This window comes from Salvelinus sp. IW2-2015, linkage group LG18 (assembly GCF_002910315.2).
Source record: "Salvelinus sp. IW2-2015 linkage group LG18, ASM291031v2, whole genome shotgun sequence".
Lineage (NCBI taxonomy): Eukaryota > Metazoa > Chordata > Actinopteri > Salmoniformes > Salmonidae > Salvelinus > Salvelinus sp. IW2-2015.
The window spans coordinates 19867389-19886954 of NC_036858.1; the positions used below are offsets into that span (position 1 = coordinate 19867389).

The 19566-nt window shown below is 43.8% G+C and overlaps 1 protein-coding gene across 6 annotated transcripts in view; it reads left to right on the top strand.

Moving 5' to 3' along the window:
* The first annotated feature begins 4275 nt into the window (after positions 1–4275).
* LOC111977888 (ataxin-2-like protein) overlaps positions 4276–19566 on the top strand; it is a 65711-nt gene continuing 50420 nt past the window's right edge. For 4 of the 6 annotated variants that reach the window (XM_024007659.2, XM_024007664.2, XM_024007663.2 and 1 more), the window contains exons 1-2: positions 4277–4638; positions 5032–5158. In XM_024007659.2, coding sequence (XP_023863427.1) covers positions 5046–5158 — 113 coding nt within the window. In that variant the 5' untranslated portion in view covers positions 4277–4638; positions 5032–5045. Of the gene's footprint in view, positions 4639–5031; positions 5159–19566 lie in introns of all 6 variants that reach the window. The other 2 variants (XM_024007661.2, XM_024007660.2) reach the window with 2 other exon arrangements.

Here is a 19566-nt window from a genome sequence, read left to right on the forward strand (position 1 = left end):
CCGAAAAAAAGTTTGAATCATGACGTCAGTGATTCTCAGGTCGGAGCTCTAAAAGAGGCCTGAGTTCCCAACTTGGAATTCCAAGTTGGATGACGGTTCAAAAAACGTATGTTCCCAGTTGTCTTGAACTCATTGAAGTCTGAGATTTCCCAGTTCCGATTTTCCAGTTGTTTTGAATGCGGCAGAAGTCATTCTGGATAGACAGCATGGCCATAGTATTCAACCTTTTCTAGTCCATGCTGCGTTGCCAGAGTATGCTGCATGCTGCTGCATAAATTATGTAATATGCCAGGAAGATATGTATACTGTAGCTAAGAAAGTAATACTAAGTGTATGTTGTGTAGTAAGCTATTAGTAGCCCATGTGCCTTACCCTAATAATTTGGTCCCTTCCCCCCTCAGAACTTAGCCTACTGTTCTGACTTGGTAGTGCACATGTAGCCTATAGCCTGTTTTAGAGAAATGCCATCATTGAATATTGTAAGAGCTCTCTTTGTCTGCTTATATGCCTCCTTTATTTATTCTATGGTTCTGACTTGGTGTACAGGGATAATACAGTAAGAATGGCCCATGTTCTGAATTATGCCGYTGTACGTTTAAAAAGTATTGAACAAATAGCTATATTGACTAAGTCCATCTTAGCTCGCTCATGAATGTCTTTATCGAAATTACAGATTGCCTCTTATTTACTCATTCTTCCCTTATGGCATAGTTTGTACATCTCAATTGTTATAGGCCCATTTCTTATATAGGTCTATCTCATTAGTATCTTATTCATAATTTTAGGCAATGTTGGAATGATTTCATTGTTTTGTGTCACGCCCTGACCTTAGTTATCTATGTTTTCTGTATTATTTTGGTCAGGTCAGGGTGTGACGAGGGTGGGTATGCGTGTTTTTGTATTGTCTAGGGTTTTTGTATGTCTAGGGGTGTTTGTTAGTGTAGGCATATTGTAGGTCTATGGTGGCCTGAATTGGTTCCCAATCAGAGGCAGCTGTTTATCGTTGTCTCTGATTGGGGATCCTATTTAGGTTGCCATTTTCCCTTTTGGTTTCGTGGGTTCTTGTCTATGTGTAGTTGCCTGTCAGCACTCATTTGTATAGCGGTTCGTTTGTTCAGTGTTCATTCGTTTAAATAAATAGAATGTACGCATACCACGCTGCGCCTTGGTCTCCTCAATACGACGAACGTGACAGTTTTGCTTACTTTGTGCATTATAATTAGCTCATGTACTTTTCTTGACGAGGAGATACTAAATAATGTTGTTGGGTCTGTAACCRTGTTTGCCAGTTACAGTCTCTTCCCATTCAAATGTTTCTATTTTAACTAAAAGTTCAGTAATAGACCCATGTAATTCCAGTTGATATTGCGAGGGTTGTTTTGTTATGGTTTTTAAAACGGCAGTAAATGAGGCTGAATGAACTGTTTTGCTGCCAGACAAAGCTCTGCTGATAGCCAGGTGTGGCATTGGTAAGGATTCACTTCATGGTGCTGAAAGGAAAGCTCTGCTGTTGGGACAGCTTTATGTAGGCTCTAACAGTTTTTGGGCACCATTTGTCACCGTTATAGTGCAATTAATGTATTGTTCAGTATTTTGTAGTGGCTTTGCTKGCATRCAACCCCCTGAAAATGTTGAGTTTGCCCCACGAAGATTTACATGTTAAAATTGCCACTGGACATACTACAGTGTCTTCAGAAAGTATTCACACGTTTGCCACATTTTGTTGTGTTACAGCCTGAATTGAAAATGGATTAAATTGAGATTTTGTGTCACTGGCGTACAAACAATACCCATAATGTCAAAGTGGAATTATGGTTTTAGACATTTTTTAAATGAATTATAAATGAAAGCTGAAATATCTTGAGTCAATAAGTATTCAACCCATTTGTTATGGCAGTCTAAATAAGTTGTATGGACTGTTTAACATGATTTTTTTTTATGACTACCTCATCTCTGTACCCCGACACACACATCTGTAAGGTCTCTCAGTCGAACAGTGAATTTCAAACACAGATTCAACCACAAAGACCACATTTTTGGTACTTTGTGTCTCAGTAAAAGCGGAGTCCATTCTACTCAGAGCACTTCTAGTTTCCATGTCCACAGTTTACACCCAGAGGAATATCGCTGCTCATTTTGCAGCTCCTCTTGATGTAAACTCTGGATTTGGATACTAGAGGCCTCCTGAGTAGAATGGACCAAACTTTTACTGCGACACGAGATACAGAAAATTGTAAGGTGCAATATACACTGCTCAAAAAAATAAAGGGAACACTTAAACAACACAATGTAACTCCAAGTCAATCACACTTCTGTGAAATCAAACTGTCCACTTAGGAAGCAACACTGATTGACAATAAATTTCACATGCTGTTGTGCAAATGGAATAGACAAAGGTGGAATTATAGGCAATTAGCAAGACACCCCAATAAAGGAGTGGTTCTGCAGGTGGTGACCACAGACCAGTTCCTATGCTTCCTGGCTGATGTTTTGGTCACTTTTGAATGCTGGCGGTGCTTTCACTCTTGGTAGCATGAGACGGAGTCTACAACCCACACAAGTGGCTCAGGTAGTGCAGCTCATCCAGGATGCACATCAATGCGAGCTGTGGCAAGAATGTTTGCTGTGTCTGTCAGCGTAGTGTCCAGAGCATGGAGGCGCACCAGGACAGGCCAGTACATCAGGAGACATGGAGGAGGCCGTAGGAGGGCAACAACCAGCAGCAGGACCGCTACCTCTGCCTTTGTGCAAGGAGGAGCAGGTGGAGCACTGCCAGAGCCCTGCAAAATGACCTCCAGCAGGCCACAAATGTGCATGTGTCCGCTCAAACGGTCAGAAACAGACTCCATGAGGGTGGTATGAGGGCCGCACGTCCACAGGTGGGGGTTGTGCTTACAGCCCAACACCGTGCAGGACGTTTGGCATTTGCCAGAGATAACAAAGATTGGCAAATTCGCCACTTCGCGCCCTGTGCTCTTCACAGATGAAAGCAGGTTCACACTGAGCACATGAGCACATGTGACAGACGTGACAGTCTGGAGAGCCGTGGAGAACGTTCTGCTGCCTGCAACATCCTCCAGCATGACACGCGTTTGGCGGTGGGTCAGTCATGTGTGTGGGGTAGCATTTCTTTGGGGGGCCGCACAGCCCTCCATGTGCTCGCCAGAGGTAGCCTGACTGCCATTAGGTACCGAGATGAGATCTCAGACCCCTTGTAGACCATATGCTGGTGCGGTTGGCCCTGGGTTCCTCCTAATGCAAGACAATGCTAGACCTCATGTGGCTGGAGTGTGTCAGCAGTTTCGCAAGAGGAAGGCATTGATGCTATGGACCGCCCATTCCCCAGACCTGAATCCAATTGAGCACATCTGGGACATCATGTCTCGCTCCATCCACCAACGCCACGTTGCACCACAGACTGTACAGGAGTTGGCGGATGCTTTAGTCCAGGTCTGGGAGGAGATCCCTCAGGAGACCATCCGCCACCTCATCAGGAGCATGCCCAGGCGTTGTAGGGAGGTCATACAGGCACGTGGAGGCCACACACACTACTGAGCCTCATTGACTTGTTTAAGGACAATACATCAAGTTGGCATCAGCCTGTAGTGTGAGTTTACCACCCCACCCACCCAGGCCAAAAAAAAATAAAAACCCCAAAACAAAAACAAAAAAGTTTTCCACTTTAATTTTGAGTGTGACTCCAAATCCAGACCTCCATGGGTTGATACATTTGATTTCCATTGATCATTTTTGTGTGATTTTTTTGTCAGCACATTCAACTATGTAAAGAAAAAAGTATTTAATAAGAATATTTCATTCATTCAGATCTAGGATGTGTTATTTTAGTGTTCCCTTTATTTTTTTGAGCAGTGTATATGCCCAATATGAGAAAACGATTGGATTTAGGCTGATAGGTATAAATGAGAAGCTGAGGGCCTTAAAATGAGTAGCTACGCTCCTCTGGATATTAACTCTGGATTTAGAAGCTAGAAGTGTTCCTGAGTATAATGGACACCCCTTTCACTGCAACACAGAAACGTGTGTAAGTGCAATAAATGATAGGAGTACACACACAAAACAGATTGTTGACCGTTTTGGCTTGAACAAAAAAAACGTATCTTATAGAAATACTTTTACTCGATAACTAGTAGAAAATACATCGATAATTGTGCGTCATTTTCAACCCAATTATTACACACGATGGGACTCTTATTCTGAAGGATTCCAAAAATCCCTGACCCGGAACAATTGATTTATTATTGGTTTGTGACGACCACTCAACAGCGCTCTGATCGAGTGAAGCTTACACCGAGAGGTGGTGAGCGACTGCGGCTTTTCATCCCGAAACCTGAAGAAAATACCATTTAAAAAGCTTATGACCAGTATACTAGCATCACAACTGAGATTCTAAGGTTTAACCTTCAAGAAGAATACGTCAAATTGACCTAAAGAAGCAAKTAATCCAGACAGGGAAGCTACCAAGCGAATGTCCAAGAGACTGCCAGCTAGCTAACGTAGCTAGMTTGGATCAGTAGAATCCTCAACCACGATCTGGTGTGAAAACATTGCTATTTTGTATCGACTTATTCTCTGTTTAGCAACAAAGTAGCYCGCCAGGGAATACAATCAGAAACCAAGGTATATTTTAATGTCGGGCCGCCTTACTGTATGTAGCTTTCCAGTTTGCGATGCCAATTACTATTAGCGTTAGTTAGCATGGTAGTTCTCAGTCATTGAGATTAATACAGGCTAAACGAATTATTTGGGACTCCCTAAAAACACTCAACTGAGATACAGCTACGACCGGAAGTGACCATAGGTAGCAGGTTAGGAGAGCATTTTCGCTAACCCTTTTTCCTAACATTAACCGATCTAGTTAAGTATACTAACATTCAACGTTAATTCTCCAAACATGCTGCTTGAGTTCTCCTAACCTGCTACGAAAAAGTAACTTCCCGTTGTAGGTGTATCAAATTGTCTCCAATTATTTGCTCGAATAATATTTAGTTTTGTAACTTGATTTTGTGAAAGCTTGCTGCTTGGCCATGTTGAAACAACAGCCCAGTTCCGGTGGGCGAAAAACCTCCAACTGGACTCCGGGCCCTGTCAGTATGTCTTCCACAGCCAGTGGGATCAACAACAGAGCACAGGTTGGGAGGTGAGTGAAATTAGGATGTCCAGATAGGAAAGGCTGGTGATTTTAATCATGGCTTCAAGGCCTACCGGTCAAAGCATGTGTAGCTTGTTGTGGTGGGAAATGGGATTTTGTTGATGGGCCTGTGAAAATATATTGTGCGTGATTGTAGTACTTATGGAAGCTATTTCACGGCACCAAGAAAATATGTCATCTATCAGTAGACAAGAGGTTACTACATGCCACGCCCACTATGCCACACCCACTGTGCTGCTAGCGCTGTCTCTGGTCCACACTCCAGCACAGTAGGTGGCGGYAATGTACCAATWACGTTGGATGYCACCCACTGAAAACCMGACCAAAGGAGGCTGCTAGCTAGCTAGGGGACACCGGTGCACTATGGGAGACTCTCAATTGCCTACTCCTCGCATCCTCTGTCCTTTATCCTTGCTTCTTTCTCAAAACCGATTGGATGAGAAAGCCAGAGGTCCCTCCTCCCTGACCACCTTCAATGGGTTTTGAGAAGGTGAGGAGAGACACAAGGAGTATGAAATTGAGATTCTCCCAGTGTCTTTTGCCCCTGCCTGCCGAACACTGCTTTCTGTTAACATTACTTAGAGGGAAGTAGCTAGYTAGCAGCCTCAATGGCAGTGGGCGCTGGATGTAGTGACAAGTAGTGGGCACGGCATGTAGTAACCGCGGTCCGCAGATGGAGTTGTGACATAGTGAGTTGTTATTGTGAGATACGTTTAGGCGATCTGTATCACCTGAATCCAATGTGTACTTTGCGTCAGGCCCGCCTCAACTTCCAAGGATAACCTTATGTATAGCCTTTAGTCAATCACAGAGGGAGTTATTGTTCCAGTTTTGTTGATGTGAGTTGGTGCATGTTAATTGACTTCTGTTTGACATCAGATTTAATTCATTAATTCAATTAAATCCATTAAAGGAGCAATCTAGTGTTGGTACATCACATTTTTATACAGGATAGCTATTGTTTCTTGAAGTATGGAAGCCTGTTCCTGCCACTCCCCCCAAAAAACAAATCTGACTTACTGTGAGATGGTACTGTAAGTCAYAGAATTTGGCATTTTTGAACACCTGTAACTGCCATTTCCTGCAATCTACAGCAAAAAATATATACAGTGTTAGGGTGTGGTGCTTGGCCTTAAATGGTKACAAATAAAAACAATTGTATTTATGTTTTTACATAGTGGCGCAGCTAGTCCACAAGGTGGTGCAGTGCCCCTCTTACAGTCTTTGGGGAGAACCCTGCAATARCTGTATATTAAAGGTCCTGAACAGTGGAAATCATGTATTCTGTCAAATTGGATGATACTTGGATAAAACCAGTTGAAATAAGGGTTACCTAAGTATGAACAATGACTGTAGCTGGTACTTTGATTAAGTTTCTGGTCCCCTCCCCCATGTCAAACACTTGGAATCAGGAGGTAGGCATTACCATCGATTTTAAATGTACACCAATGGTAGCGTGTTATCATCTTTACTAATGTAAGTATGTACCGCCTTGAAGGAAAATTCCACCGAAAACCACTCATTCCTATAATTTAGTTTTACGTAACTCTAATATGTAAAGAACAATATTTTTGTCAACAAATGTTTCCTGTTGTCGTTATAATAAAGTTGGAAGCGACGTGAAAATCGTTGTGGAAATCTGTTAAACCCTCTTTTAAATGTCACATTTCTCGACGTAGGAATATCACAGAAATATGATCAATGGCTTATTCAAGAGAAGACAACCTCCTGCATTATGACATAGGCTAGCATTGAAATCTGACATGTATGATAGATGTTTTCGCAATCTAAAAGTCGTATTCCTATTAACTTTCAGCGTAGTGAGAGCGGCTTTATTGCAATGCGACGTCATGCTGGCCAAATGTATGCCTGCTTGAACGGAAATAGCTCAAATACACATGGCAACATGAAATGACCCAGGTAATCGAAAGAACATCACTCAGAGATGCACAAAAACAATATAACATTCAAAATGGGTGAAWCTTTATTTTTAAACCGTCATCACGTGTGCCTACACCTTGCTTTGGCTTTGTTTACAAAGATACTGGTAACCTTTCATCMGTGGTGTGACTGTTAGCTAGCAAGCTACTTACCAGCATGCCGGCGAAAGCACACTGTGCTGTGACTGGATGCCAGAGTGTAAATTTAACGTTACACTATTTTCTGAAGAAATCCACCAGCAGTCTGCTTTTCATTTTGGGTGGACAGGCTGCACTGAATTACAGTCGTGTGTACATTTAGCGCAAAGTTGCTTCATCAATTCGGGAGAACGTTTGATGGGTCTTACCAGGAAGCTAATACGGATGCTGTTAAWATGTCACTTTCCAGCTCCTCTTTCCAGCTCCATCCGCAGCAGGAAGGCTGTCATACAAAATCAGATTTCCCAAAGCAACATAGACAGGCTCCTGGATCTCCTCTTCAACGAGGCCACCCTTGATCCAGCGCCAAATGTGGGGAAGCTGTGCGAGCTGTCCATCCCAGGACCCCTGTCTGCCCAGTGTGAGGCCTGACAAGTAGGAGGCCATAGCTGGATTTGTCTCCCACTTCAATACCCACCTGCTTCAARATGTCTACTATTATCGACTACAGCTCGGCCTTCTATACCACAGTGCCCGATAAGCTCATTAGAAAGCTCACGGCCCTGGGTCTGAATTCCTCCCTATGCAACTGGATCCTGGACTTCCCGAAGGCYMGCCCCATGGTGGTGAAGGTAGGCAACATTACCTCCTCGACACTGGTTCTCAACATGGGGGMCCAACAAGGGTGCGTCCTCAGTCCCCTCCTGTATTCCCTGTATACCCACATCTGCGTAGACTCACACAGTTACAACTCCATCGTCAAGTTCGCTGATGAAACAACAGTAGTAGGCTTGGTTGCCAAAAATGACGCCTACAGGGAGGAGGTGGGCACTCTAAAGGCGTGGTGCCAGGTAAACAACCTATCCCTTAACGGTAGCAAAATAAAGGAGCTGATTGTGGACTTCAGGAGGACCCAGGCTGGTCATGCCCCCATCTTCATCAACGGGGCTGCTGTGGAGATGGTAAATAACTCTACCTCCACGGATCGCAAGGCTCTTCAGAGGGTGATACAGTTGAAGAAGGAAGTTTACATACACTTAGTGGTAACAGTATAACTTTAAACCGTCCCTCGCCCGACCCGGGCGCGAACCAGGGACCCTCTGCACACATCAACAACGGTCACCCACGAAGCATCGTTACCCATCGCGCCACAAAGGCCGCGGCCCTTGCAGAGCAAGGGGAAACCCTACTTCAGGTCTCAGAGCAAGTGACGTAACCGATTGAAATGCTATTAGCGCGTACCCGCTAACTAGCTAGCCATTTCACATCCGTTACACTCACCCCCCTTTCAACCTCCTCCTTTTCCGCAGCAACCAGTGATCCGGGTCAACAAGCATCAATGTAACAGTATAACTTTAACCGTCCCCTCGCCCCGACCACAGGCGCGAACCAGGGACCCTCTGCACACATCAACAACGGTCGCCACGAAGCATCGTTACCCATCGCTCCACAAAGGCCACGGCCCTTGCAGAGCAAGGGGAACCCTACTTCAGGTCTCAGAGCAAGTGACGTAACCGATTGAATGCTATTAGCGTGTACCCGCTAACTAGCTGCCATTCACATCCGTTACATTAGCCAAATACATTAAAACTCAGTTTTTCACAATTCCTGACGTTTAATCCAAGTAAAAATTCCCTGTCTTAGGTCAGTTAGATCACCACTTTATTTTAAGAATGTTACATTTCTGAATAATAGTAGTGATTTTATTATTATTATAATAAATTTATTTTTATTTATTTATTTCATCGCATTCCCAGTGGGTCAGAAGTTTACAAACTCAATTAGTATTTGGTAGCATTGCCTTTAAATTGTTTAACTTGGGTCAACTGTTTCAGGTAGCCTTCCACAAGCTTCCACAATAAGTGGGGTGAATTTTGGCCCATTCCTCTGACAGAGCTGGTGTAACCGAGTCAGGTTTGTAGGCCTCCTTGCTCGCACATGCTTTTTCAGTTCTGCCCAGAAATGTTTCTATAGGATTGAGGTCAGGGCTTTGTGATGGTCACTCTAATACCTTGACTTTGTTGTCCTTATGCCATTTCGCCACAACTTTGGAAGTATGCTTGGGGTCATTGTCCATTTGGAAGACCCATTTGCGACCAAGCTTTAACTTCCTGACTCATGTCTTGATGTTGCTTCAATATATCCACCAAATTTTCCTGCCTCATGATGCCATCTGTTTTGTGACGTGCACCAGTCCCTCCTACATCAAAGCACCTCCACAACATGATGCTGACACCCCGTGCTTACGGTTGGGATGGTGTTCTTCAGCTTTCAAGCATCCCCCTTTTTTCCTCCAAACATACGATGGTCATTATGGCCAAACAGTTCCATTTTTGTTTCATCAGACCAGAGGACATTTCTCCAAAAAGTACGATCTTTGTCCCCATGTGCAGTTGCAAACCGTAGTCTGGCTTTTTATGGCAGTTTTGGAGCAGTGGCTTCTTCCTTGCTGAGCGCCTTTCAGGTTATGTCGATATAGGACTTGTTTTACTTTGGATATAGTTACTGTTGTACCTGTTTCCTCCAGCATCTTCACGGTCCTTTGCTGTTGTTCTGAGATTGATTTGCACGTTTCGCACCAAAGTATGAACGCGTCTCCTTCCTGAGCGGTATAACGGCTGTGTGGTCCCATGGTGTTTTACTTGTGTACTATTGTTTGTACAGATGAACGTGGTACCTTCAGGCGTTTGGAAATTGCTCCCAAGGATGAACCAGACTTGTGGAGGTCTACAATTTGTTTTCTGAGGTCTTGGCTGATTTCTTTTGAACACCAGGTGTCGCAGGAAGGCCAAGAAGATCATCAGGAACCCCAGCCACCCAAGCCATGCCCTTGTCTSCCTGCTTCAATCACTCTGACGCGGGCAGTACAGTAGCATCATGGCAAATTAAGGCTGGCCATTCTGCAGTCTGATGGTATAARCTATTGGCCATCACTGGTCAGCTACCACTCCACCCTCCCCGCTGATACACACCCTATGGACATTCACCCTCAACGGTCACTYACTTTACCTGCTTCTCCCCTATGGACATTCTCTCTCCTGCTGCCCCCTATGGCATTTTACTCTGCACCCACCCCAATGACATTCATCACTGTTGCAGTTGTGACGATGTGTATTACTTTATTTTTGTATTTTATTTATTTCACTTGATCCCCACACCCCCTCAATGGTTATGTTGCTCCYCCTAAGATCGTTGCCCCCCACCCCCTCAAGTCTTTACTCTGCCTTCATCCCAATGGACATTTTATTTATTCAACACTGCCATAGTTTTGTATGTTGTGCTATTTCTATTGTTTTTATTACCATATTCATTTTATTCCACTTAGACTTGCATGTTGGAGCTTGAAGCCTAAGATTTTCAATGTACCCTGCAATCACACATGCAACCCTGTACATGTGTCATCCCATGTAAACCATCTCTCTCTCCCACAATGGAAATAAGTCCCAGACTTTCAATCAATCAATCAATCAATTTTATTTTATATAGCCCTTCGTACATCAGCTAATATCTCGAAGTGCTGTACAGACACCCAGCCTAAAACCCCAAACAGCTAGTAATGCAGGTGTAGAAGCACACTTTATTGTGTGTTATCCTCAGATTTTATTCATGTGCATGTATGGCTTTTAAGTTTGATGTGTGCTTGTTTTTTTTAAATGGTCGAATTAATAAACTAAACCTAAACTCCTTGGTGAGGATCAAAAGGACCCATCAGCTAGGCCAATGGCTGACAGACAGCCAAACTCTCTCGCTCTCTCCTGGGGGAGTTGACTTAACAACCGGATCGTAAATACCTGGCAGAAACTCTCCATTTGGCTCTGCAGTATTGAGAATGGAATGTCTGAGTACAACAGAGAGACTTTGCGAAAACTTCAAACAATGAACATTGGGACAATATATTTCAATATCCAAATGTTGGGAAATATGACAGATGGAATATGGAAAATTTGTCTATTTTGTGATGTCATTAAACTTATCAGAAATAAGTTATAATGGAAACATTGTAACTAAGAGCTTTCACAATGTGTATATCAGATTTACATGTAAATGTTGTACAACTTGTATGAATAAATATAGCAATGTGATTTTATCCTTCTAAATGAGAATWGTTTTTCTTGTAAAACTTGTGCCAATCAGTAGCCACTTCCATGTGAGCTCAGAGTTCGTGTCAACATGATGGAACCGCCTTTCTGGCCAGAGTGCTTAAAAGGACTTGTAACAAAATKTACAGTAGACCAAGCAGGTGTACGGTGTAAGCCGGATGTCATGAAATGGTTAAAACTACAAGACCAGAAAATGGTAAGACCTTCAAACTCTTGACGAGTGAAGACGTTGAAGACTAGACCAAAACATTCCAAGTYTGCAGCTGGTATGTAAAGTAGTCTAGGACAGTTGACCAAGACGAGAGGGAAGGACAAATCTCTCTCACCATCATTGATACCTCGGAGGTATCTACTCTAACGGACAGGGGGAAKTGCAGATCCCACTGTGCACCTTTGACTATCCATYCTAACGAACACTCCAAGACCGAKGCCTACAACTAAGGACATTGACCTCTGGTGGACAACTAGAGACTTGCATCGAACTACTCGCCATAAACGGATAGTGGTTTCAACAGAGAGACTACAGAGAAAGACATCTACGTGTAAATATATGTTGCACTTCTAACCCGAATGAGTGGTTGTTAGGGTGCTAAATATTTATATTTACGGTGAGCGTAGTTTCCAAGTGTATGTACGTTAAGTCCACTCTCTTTCTCTCCCCGCTCTTTATCCCCCCCTTCCATTGTGTAACAAGCCGTCATATCGGGTTAGTTCACTTGGGACTTTTCATTTTATGTTCGTAATCGATAACCTATACCTTGTGTGTTTATGTATTTCTGTGTGATTATTTAGTTAGGCTTAATTATTTATTTACTAACTATTTGTGAATTGCTGATTCATCACTCAGGCTAGGTTTGTTGCGGATTAAGATATTTGTGACGTTCAGAATGAGACAGGTAATAATTGACTGTATTGATGTAAGAGATCTATGTATCTTTAGAGTTTAAGTCGGGAGATGGGGCACCACGGGAAAAGTTGTTTTAAAGAGTGACTAAGTTCCTAATGAGTTAATTGTTACATGATTACAATTTAATCGAGTAATAATTAAACGGAGTAGGTAATTATTTGATAAATAGCAGTCATCACATTAATGGTAGTCACGACACGTTACTTAAACACTCGGAATCTGAATCCTGCTTGATTGAAGCAGGGTACATGGGTCCCCCTCCCCATCAATCTCTGTAGTTTGTTGAGATTCCAAAAGCCTAAGTAATTCACTTTCACTTGGTTTGATATCACATTTAGTTGCTTCATATTTTTTTTAGGCATTTGGATGGGCAATGAGTGTTATGAATCAATGGTACCGGCAAACTTTAAAGGCCGGGTCCCAATATTAGGCTTATGGCAAAAACATTTTTTTTATGTCAAATGTCTAACCATTTTTTCTCATGAGTGTTCATGTTGATCAATATTTCTGCTATTCTGACCTATTGTAAATGATCAAATAAATATCTGATCAATATATATACAATTCTGAACATATTGTCATTTATAATGCTAATGTAGAGGCACCAATAAAATGTCCAGTACACTTATTGTATGCTGTTTTCATGTACATTCCCTTATGTCTAATCCTGTAAGATGACCCAGGCTTTACTCATTCTTGTGAAGAAGCTTATCAGTGRACTGTATTCTGTAATTAGTTACAAATCAATGGARATGCAATTGTGTATTGCTGCTGTTGGTCTGATATCCAACAGTCCATGATCAGCTCTGTTGACYATGTGAGCATTTTGCAGAGAAGATGGGTTGAGGCATACTATTTAGGCTCGTAATGACATGTGGCCAATTGTTTACCTTGTTACCTGGCAATGAACACAAGGGTGTATCAAAGAGCTGTTAGTCAAGGTGAGCTCATGAATATAAGATCCCTGCCCACTCGGCCTGTTCTTTCAGGCTTCCTGATAGTTAAAGATGACAGAGGGTACAATTTCTTAAATTCAGAGCATTTTAATAGTGTAAAAAAGAATGTCTTACCCCATCAGAACCCAAAGTAAGTTTTGTTTTACTCCATTACGTACTCCATCCATGAGAGTAAGCTATACAGTGTTTGTTTACAATTGCATGGTCTACAAACATTGTATAGCTTAACTTTTTTTTAAATTATTTTGATCTCATGGATGGTCCGTCATTGCCTCCATATGTGAGAGTCCTTGCTTCTATGTATTTGAGAGTGGTTACGTTTCTTCTGCCCCATTTCTCAGCCGTTTACCAAATGAAGTGGCGAGGAGTACGCTTTATTTTTGTTTGAATCCCAGATTGACCCTTTTATAAGTGGTCGACCTGCACGACTATTCAATCAAATTTATTTATAGAGCCCTTTTTACAACAGCAGTTGTCACTAAGTGCTAATACAGAAACCTAGCCTAAAACCTCAGAGCGCAAGCGATGCAAGGGRCTAGGAAAAACTCCCTAGGGAGAAACCTAGAGGGATGAACCAGGCTCTGAGGGGTGGGAAGTCCTCTTCTGACTGGGCCGGGTGGAGATTCTAAGAGTACATGGCCATTAAGGCCAGATCGTTCTTCAAGATGTTTAACCATTCATAGAAGACCAGCAGRGTCAAATAATAATCACAGTGGTTGTAAAGGGCGCAAGAGGTCAGCACCTCAAGAGTTACTGGCAGCTGGCTTTTCATAGCTGAGCATTTAGAGGTCGAGACAGCATGTCCARGGGGGTCAAACTTCCATAGCTGCAGGTAGAACAGCAGAAACTGGATCAGCAGCACGAACAGGTGGACTAGGGACGTGGACAGCCAGGAGTCGTCAGGCAAGGTAGTCCCGAGGCATGGTCTTAGGGCTCAGGTCCTCCAGGAGGGGACAGAGAGATGGGAGMTTTAGAGGGAGCATATCTAAGATCACACAGGACACCAGATAAGACAAGAGAATTACACCAGATATAAGACTGACCCTAGCCCCCCCGGCACATAGACTATTGCAGCATAGATACAGGAGACTGAGATGGGGTGGGGGTCAGGGACACTGTGGCCCCTTCCAATGTTACCCCCAGACAGGGACAACCAGGCAGGATATGACCCCACCCACTTTGGCAAAGCACAGCCCCAACACCACCAAAGGGAAATCAATGGGCCACTAACTTATTACCCAGAGACAAGGCTGAATATCGCTCACAAAGATCTCCCCACCGCACGAGTCCAAGGACAGGAAGGATGGAAGAGCGCGAGCAAGCCAGTGACTCAGCCCAGGTAATATGGTCAGAGGCAGAGAATCCCAGTGAAGACAGGAAAGCCGGCCAGGCAGAGACAACAAGGGTGGTTTGTCACTACAGTGCCTTGCCGTTCGCCTTCGCACCCCTGGGCCAGACTACACTCAGTCATAGGACCTACTGAAGAGATGAGTCTTCAGTAAAGACTTAAAGGTCGAGACCAAGTCTCCAACTCTCACATGGATCACATGGATCATGGATTCAATAAAAATGTAGCTTTATAGGAGAAAGCCCTGCCTCCAGCTGTTTGCTTAGATATTCTGCATCTTGGAATAGGATCCAGTAGACAGCTGGAAGGTTTAGAGRCAATTACTTTTTAAATATTTTTTGCGGTGCAACTGCATCTAGGGTAATACGCAAGGTTTAGGTCCTCGGTTAGGTGGTTAACTGATTTTTGTACTCCCACGTCCTTTGGTAGGTGGAGGGAGTCTGGAAGGGCATTGAGGAATCTTTGGGTTGTTYGAGAATTTATAATGCGGCTTTTGATAATCATGGGTTGGGGTCTAAGCACATTATTTGTTGTGATTGCAAACGTAATAACGTGGTCCGACGATCCAGAATTATGAGGGAAAACATTTATCTATTCCACGGGACAAAACTAGATCCATGGTATGATTKTGGCAATATYTTTTTAATTTCACCTTTATTTAACTAGGTAGGCCAGTTGAGAACAAGTTCTCATTTACAACTGCGACCTGGCCAAGATAAAGCAAAGCAGTGCGAYACAAWCAACACAGAGTTACACATGGAATAAACAAACCTACAGTCAATAACACAATAGAAAAAAGTCTATATACAGTGTGTGCAAATGGCGTAAGGAGGTAAGGCAATAAATAGGCCACAGTAGCAAAGTAATTACAATTTAGCAAATCAACACTGGAGTGATAGATGTGCAGATGATGATGTGCAAGTAGAAATACTGGTGTGCAAAAAAGTAAATAAAAACAATATGGGGATGAGGTAGGTAGATTGGATGGGCTATTTACAGATTGGCTGTGTACAGCTGCAGCGATCGGTAAGCTGCTCAGATAGCTGATGCTTAAAGTTAGTGAGGGAGATAAGTCTCCAACGTCAGCGATTTTTGCAATTCGTTCCAGTCATTTGGCAGCAGAGAACTGGAAGGAAAGACTGCAATGGCGGAGGTGTTGGCTTTGGGGATGACCAGTGAGATATACCTGCTGGAGCGCGTGCTACGGGTGGGTGTTGTTATGGTGACCAGTGAGCTGAGATAAGGCGGAGCTTTACCTAGCAAAKACTTATAGATGACCTGGRGCCAGTGGGTCTGGYGACTAATATGTAGCGAGGGCCAGCCGACAAGAGCATACATGTCGCAGTGGTGGGTGGTATATTGGGCTTTGGTGACAAAACGGATGGCACAGTGATAGACTGCATCCTGTTTGCTGAGTAGAGTGTTGGAGGCTATTTTGTAAATTACATCGCCGAAGTCGAGGATYGGTAGGATAGTCAGTTTTACGAGGGTATGTTTGGCAGCGTGAGTGAAGGATGCTTTGTTGCGAAACAGGAAGCCGATTCTATCGGAAGGAGAAGCATGGAAGGAGAGTTTACAGTCTAGCCAGACACCTAGATGTTTGTAGTTGTCCACATATTCTAAGTCAACTGTCCAGAGTAGTGATGCTAGTCGGGCGGGCGGGTGCGGGCAGCGATCAGTTGAAAAGCATGCATTTAGTTTTACTAGCGTTTAAGAGCAGTTGGAGGCCACGGAAGGAGCGTTGAATGGCATTGAAGCTTGTTTGGAGGTTTGTTAACACAGTGTCCAAAGAAGGGCCAGATGTATATAGAATGGTGTCGTCTGCGTAGAGGTGGATCAGGGAATCACCCGCAGCAAGAGCGACATCGTTGATATATACAGAGAAAAGAGTCGGCCCGAGAATTGAACCCTCTGGTACCCCCATAGACTGCCAGAGGTCCGGACAACAGGCCCTCCGATCTGACACACTGAACTCTGAGAAGTAGTTGGTGAACCAGGCGAGGCAGTCATTTCAGAAACCAAGGCTGTTGAGTTTGCCGATAAGAATACGGTGATTGACAGAGTCGAAAGCCTTGGCCAGGACGATGAAGATGGCTGCACAGTACTGTCTTTTGTCGATGGTGGTTATGTTATCGTTTAGTACCTTGAGCATGGCTGAGGTGACCAGCTCGGAAACCGGATTGCACCGCGGAGAAGGAATGATGGGATTCAGAATGGTCAGTGATCTGTTTGTTAACTTGGCTTTCGAAGACTTGGATGGATATAGGTCTGTAACAGTTTGGGTCCAGAGTGTCTCCCCCCTTTGAAGAGGGGGATGACCGTGGCAGCTTTCCAATCTTTGGGGATCTCGGGCGATTCAAAAGAGGTTGAACTGACTGGTAATAGGGGTTGCAACAATGGCGGCGGATAATTTCAGAAAGAGAGGGTCCAGATTGTCTAGCCCAGCTGATTTGTACGAGTCCAGGTTTTGCATCTCTTTCAGAACATCTGCTATCTGGATTTGGGTGAAGAAGCTGGGGAGGCTTGGGCAAGTATCTGTGGGGGATGTGGAGCTGTTGGCCGGGGTTGGGGTAGCCAGGAGGAAAGCATGGCCAGCCGTAGAGAAATGCTTATTGAAATTCTCGATTGTCGTGGATTTATTGTGGTGACAGTGTTTCCTAGCCTCAGTGCAGTGGGCAGCTGGGAGGAGGTGCTCTTATTCTCCATGGACTTTAGTGTCCCAAAACTTTTTGGAGTTAGAGCTACAGGATGCAAACGTTTGTTTTGAAAAAGCTAGCCTTTGCTTTCCTAACTAACTGCGTGTATTGGTACCTGACTTCCCTGAAAAGTTGCATATCGCGAGGACTATTCGATGCTAGTGCAGTCCACTACAGGATGTTTTTGTGCTGGTCGAGGGCAGTCAGGTCTGGAGTGAACCAAGGGCTGTATCTGTTCTTAGTTCTACATTTTCTGAAAGTGGCATGCTTATTTAAGATGGTGAGGAAATTACTTTTAAAGAACGACCAGGCATCCTCTACTGACGGGATGAGGTCAATATCCTTCCCGGATACCCGGGCCAGGTTGATTAGAAAGGCCTGCTCGCAGAAGTGTTTTAGGGAGCGTTTGACAGTGATGACGGGTGGTCGATTGACCGCGGACCCATAGCGGATACAGGCAGTGAGGCAGTGATCGCTGAGATCCTGATTTGAAAACAGCAGAGGTATATTTGGAGGGCAAGTTGGTCAGGATAAAATCTATGAGGGTGCCCATGTTTACGGATTTAGGGTTGTACCTGGTGGGTTCCTTGAGAATTTGTGTGAGATTGAGGGCATCTAGCTTAGATTGTAGGGCTGCCGGTGTGTTAAGCATATCCCAGTTTAGGTCACCTATCAGAACGAACTCTGAAGATAGATGGGGGGCAATCAATTCACATATGGTGTCCAGGGCTCAGCTGGGAGCTGAGGGGTGTCTATAACAGGYGGCAACAGTGAGAGACTTATTTCTGGAGAGATTCATTTTTAAAATTAGAAGCTCGAACTGTTTGGGCATAGACCTGGAAAGAATGACAGAACTTTGCATGCTATCTCTGCAGTAGTTTACAACTCCTCCCCCTTTGGCAGTTCTATCTTGACCGAAAATGTTGTAGTTGGGGATGGAAATCTCAGAATTTTTGGTGGCCTTCCTAAGCCAGGATTCAGACATGGCAAGGACATCAGGGTTGGCGGAGTGTGCTATAGCAGTGAGTAAAACAAACTTAGGGAGGAGGCTTCTGATGTTAACATGCATGAAACTAAGGCTTTTACGGTTACAGARGTCAAAACATTTGAGCGCCYGGGGACAAGCAGGGCCTGGGTTAACCTCCACATCACCCGAGGAACAGAGGAGGAGTAGGATGAGGGTACGGCTAAAGGCTATCAAAACTGGTTGTTTAGTGTGAGAATAAAAGGAGCAGATTTCTGGGCGTGGTAGGATAGATTCAGGGCATAATGTACAGACGGGTATTGTAGGGTGCGGGTACAGTGGAGGTAAACCTAGGCATTGAGTGACGATAAGAGGTTTTATCTCTGGACGCACTAGTTATGCTGGGTGAGGTCACTGCATGTGTGGGAGGTGGGACAAAAGAGGTATCTGAGGCATGTTGAGTGGGACTAGGTTTCCGCAACTAAAATAATGATAACTATCCTAAACAACAACAACAAAGTCACATGTGTTGATTGGGAGAGCGGAGTCGATGATGGTTCCGAAAGCCTTTTGGAGTGGGTCTGTGGACTTCTCCCTGAATATTGAAGTCACAAGAAATTTCAATTATCTGCCATGACTACAAGATCCGATAGAATTCATTGAACGAGAACGCGGACAATCTTCTGTGCGCCGTAGATGTATATGGCCCAGGAGGCCTGTAAATAGTAGGTATAAAAAGTGATTGGGTAGGCTGCATAGATTTCATGACTAAAGACAAAATAGCAGTTTAAAAAAAAAATATATATAAACATTTGCTTTCACAAATGGTAGCAACACCTCCACTTTTGAGGGATGCGCGGGGGATATGATCACAAGTGTAACCAGGTGGAGAACCGCGGACAATCTTCTGTGCGCCGTAGAATTGGAGCCTTTTCATATRTTGCTATGTGCATACTAGCAAAATTAAACAGCATATTGGGATTGAGAACAATGAGGCGGATGCAGTAGAGACAAGCAACAGCTCTTGCTTTAAACCCTATTAGGACGGGATTATTTTTATTGGGGGTGGTCGGGTAATGTAATTATGTGCTCAAGCGCAAAACGCCACGTCTGTCATTTTAATCCCGTCCGAATCTGCAATGTCAGTAATTTGTACATGGCAGGAGAGTAACAGTTCTAGGCAGAATAACCCACTTTTTTGTGGGCGAACTCCAAAGTCCTCTGATTTAATATTAGTCCCGTGTGAATCGACATCCCTGTGTTTTGAGAGTAATATCTGAGTTTGACAGGTGTTGCTCACGGTTTGAGCAAGAAAACAATAACTGATTTGATACATTGAAGTGCTGC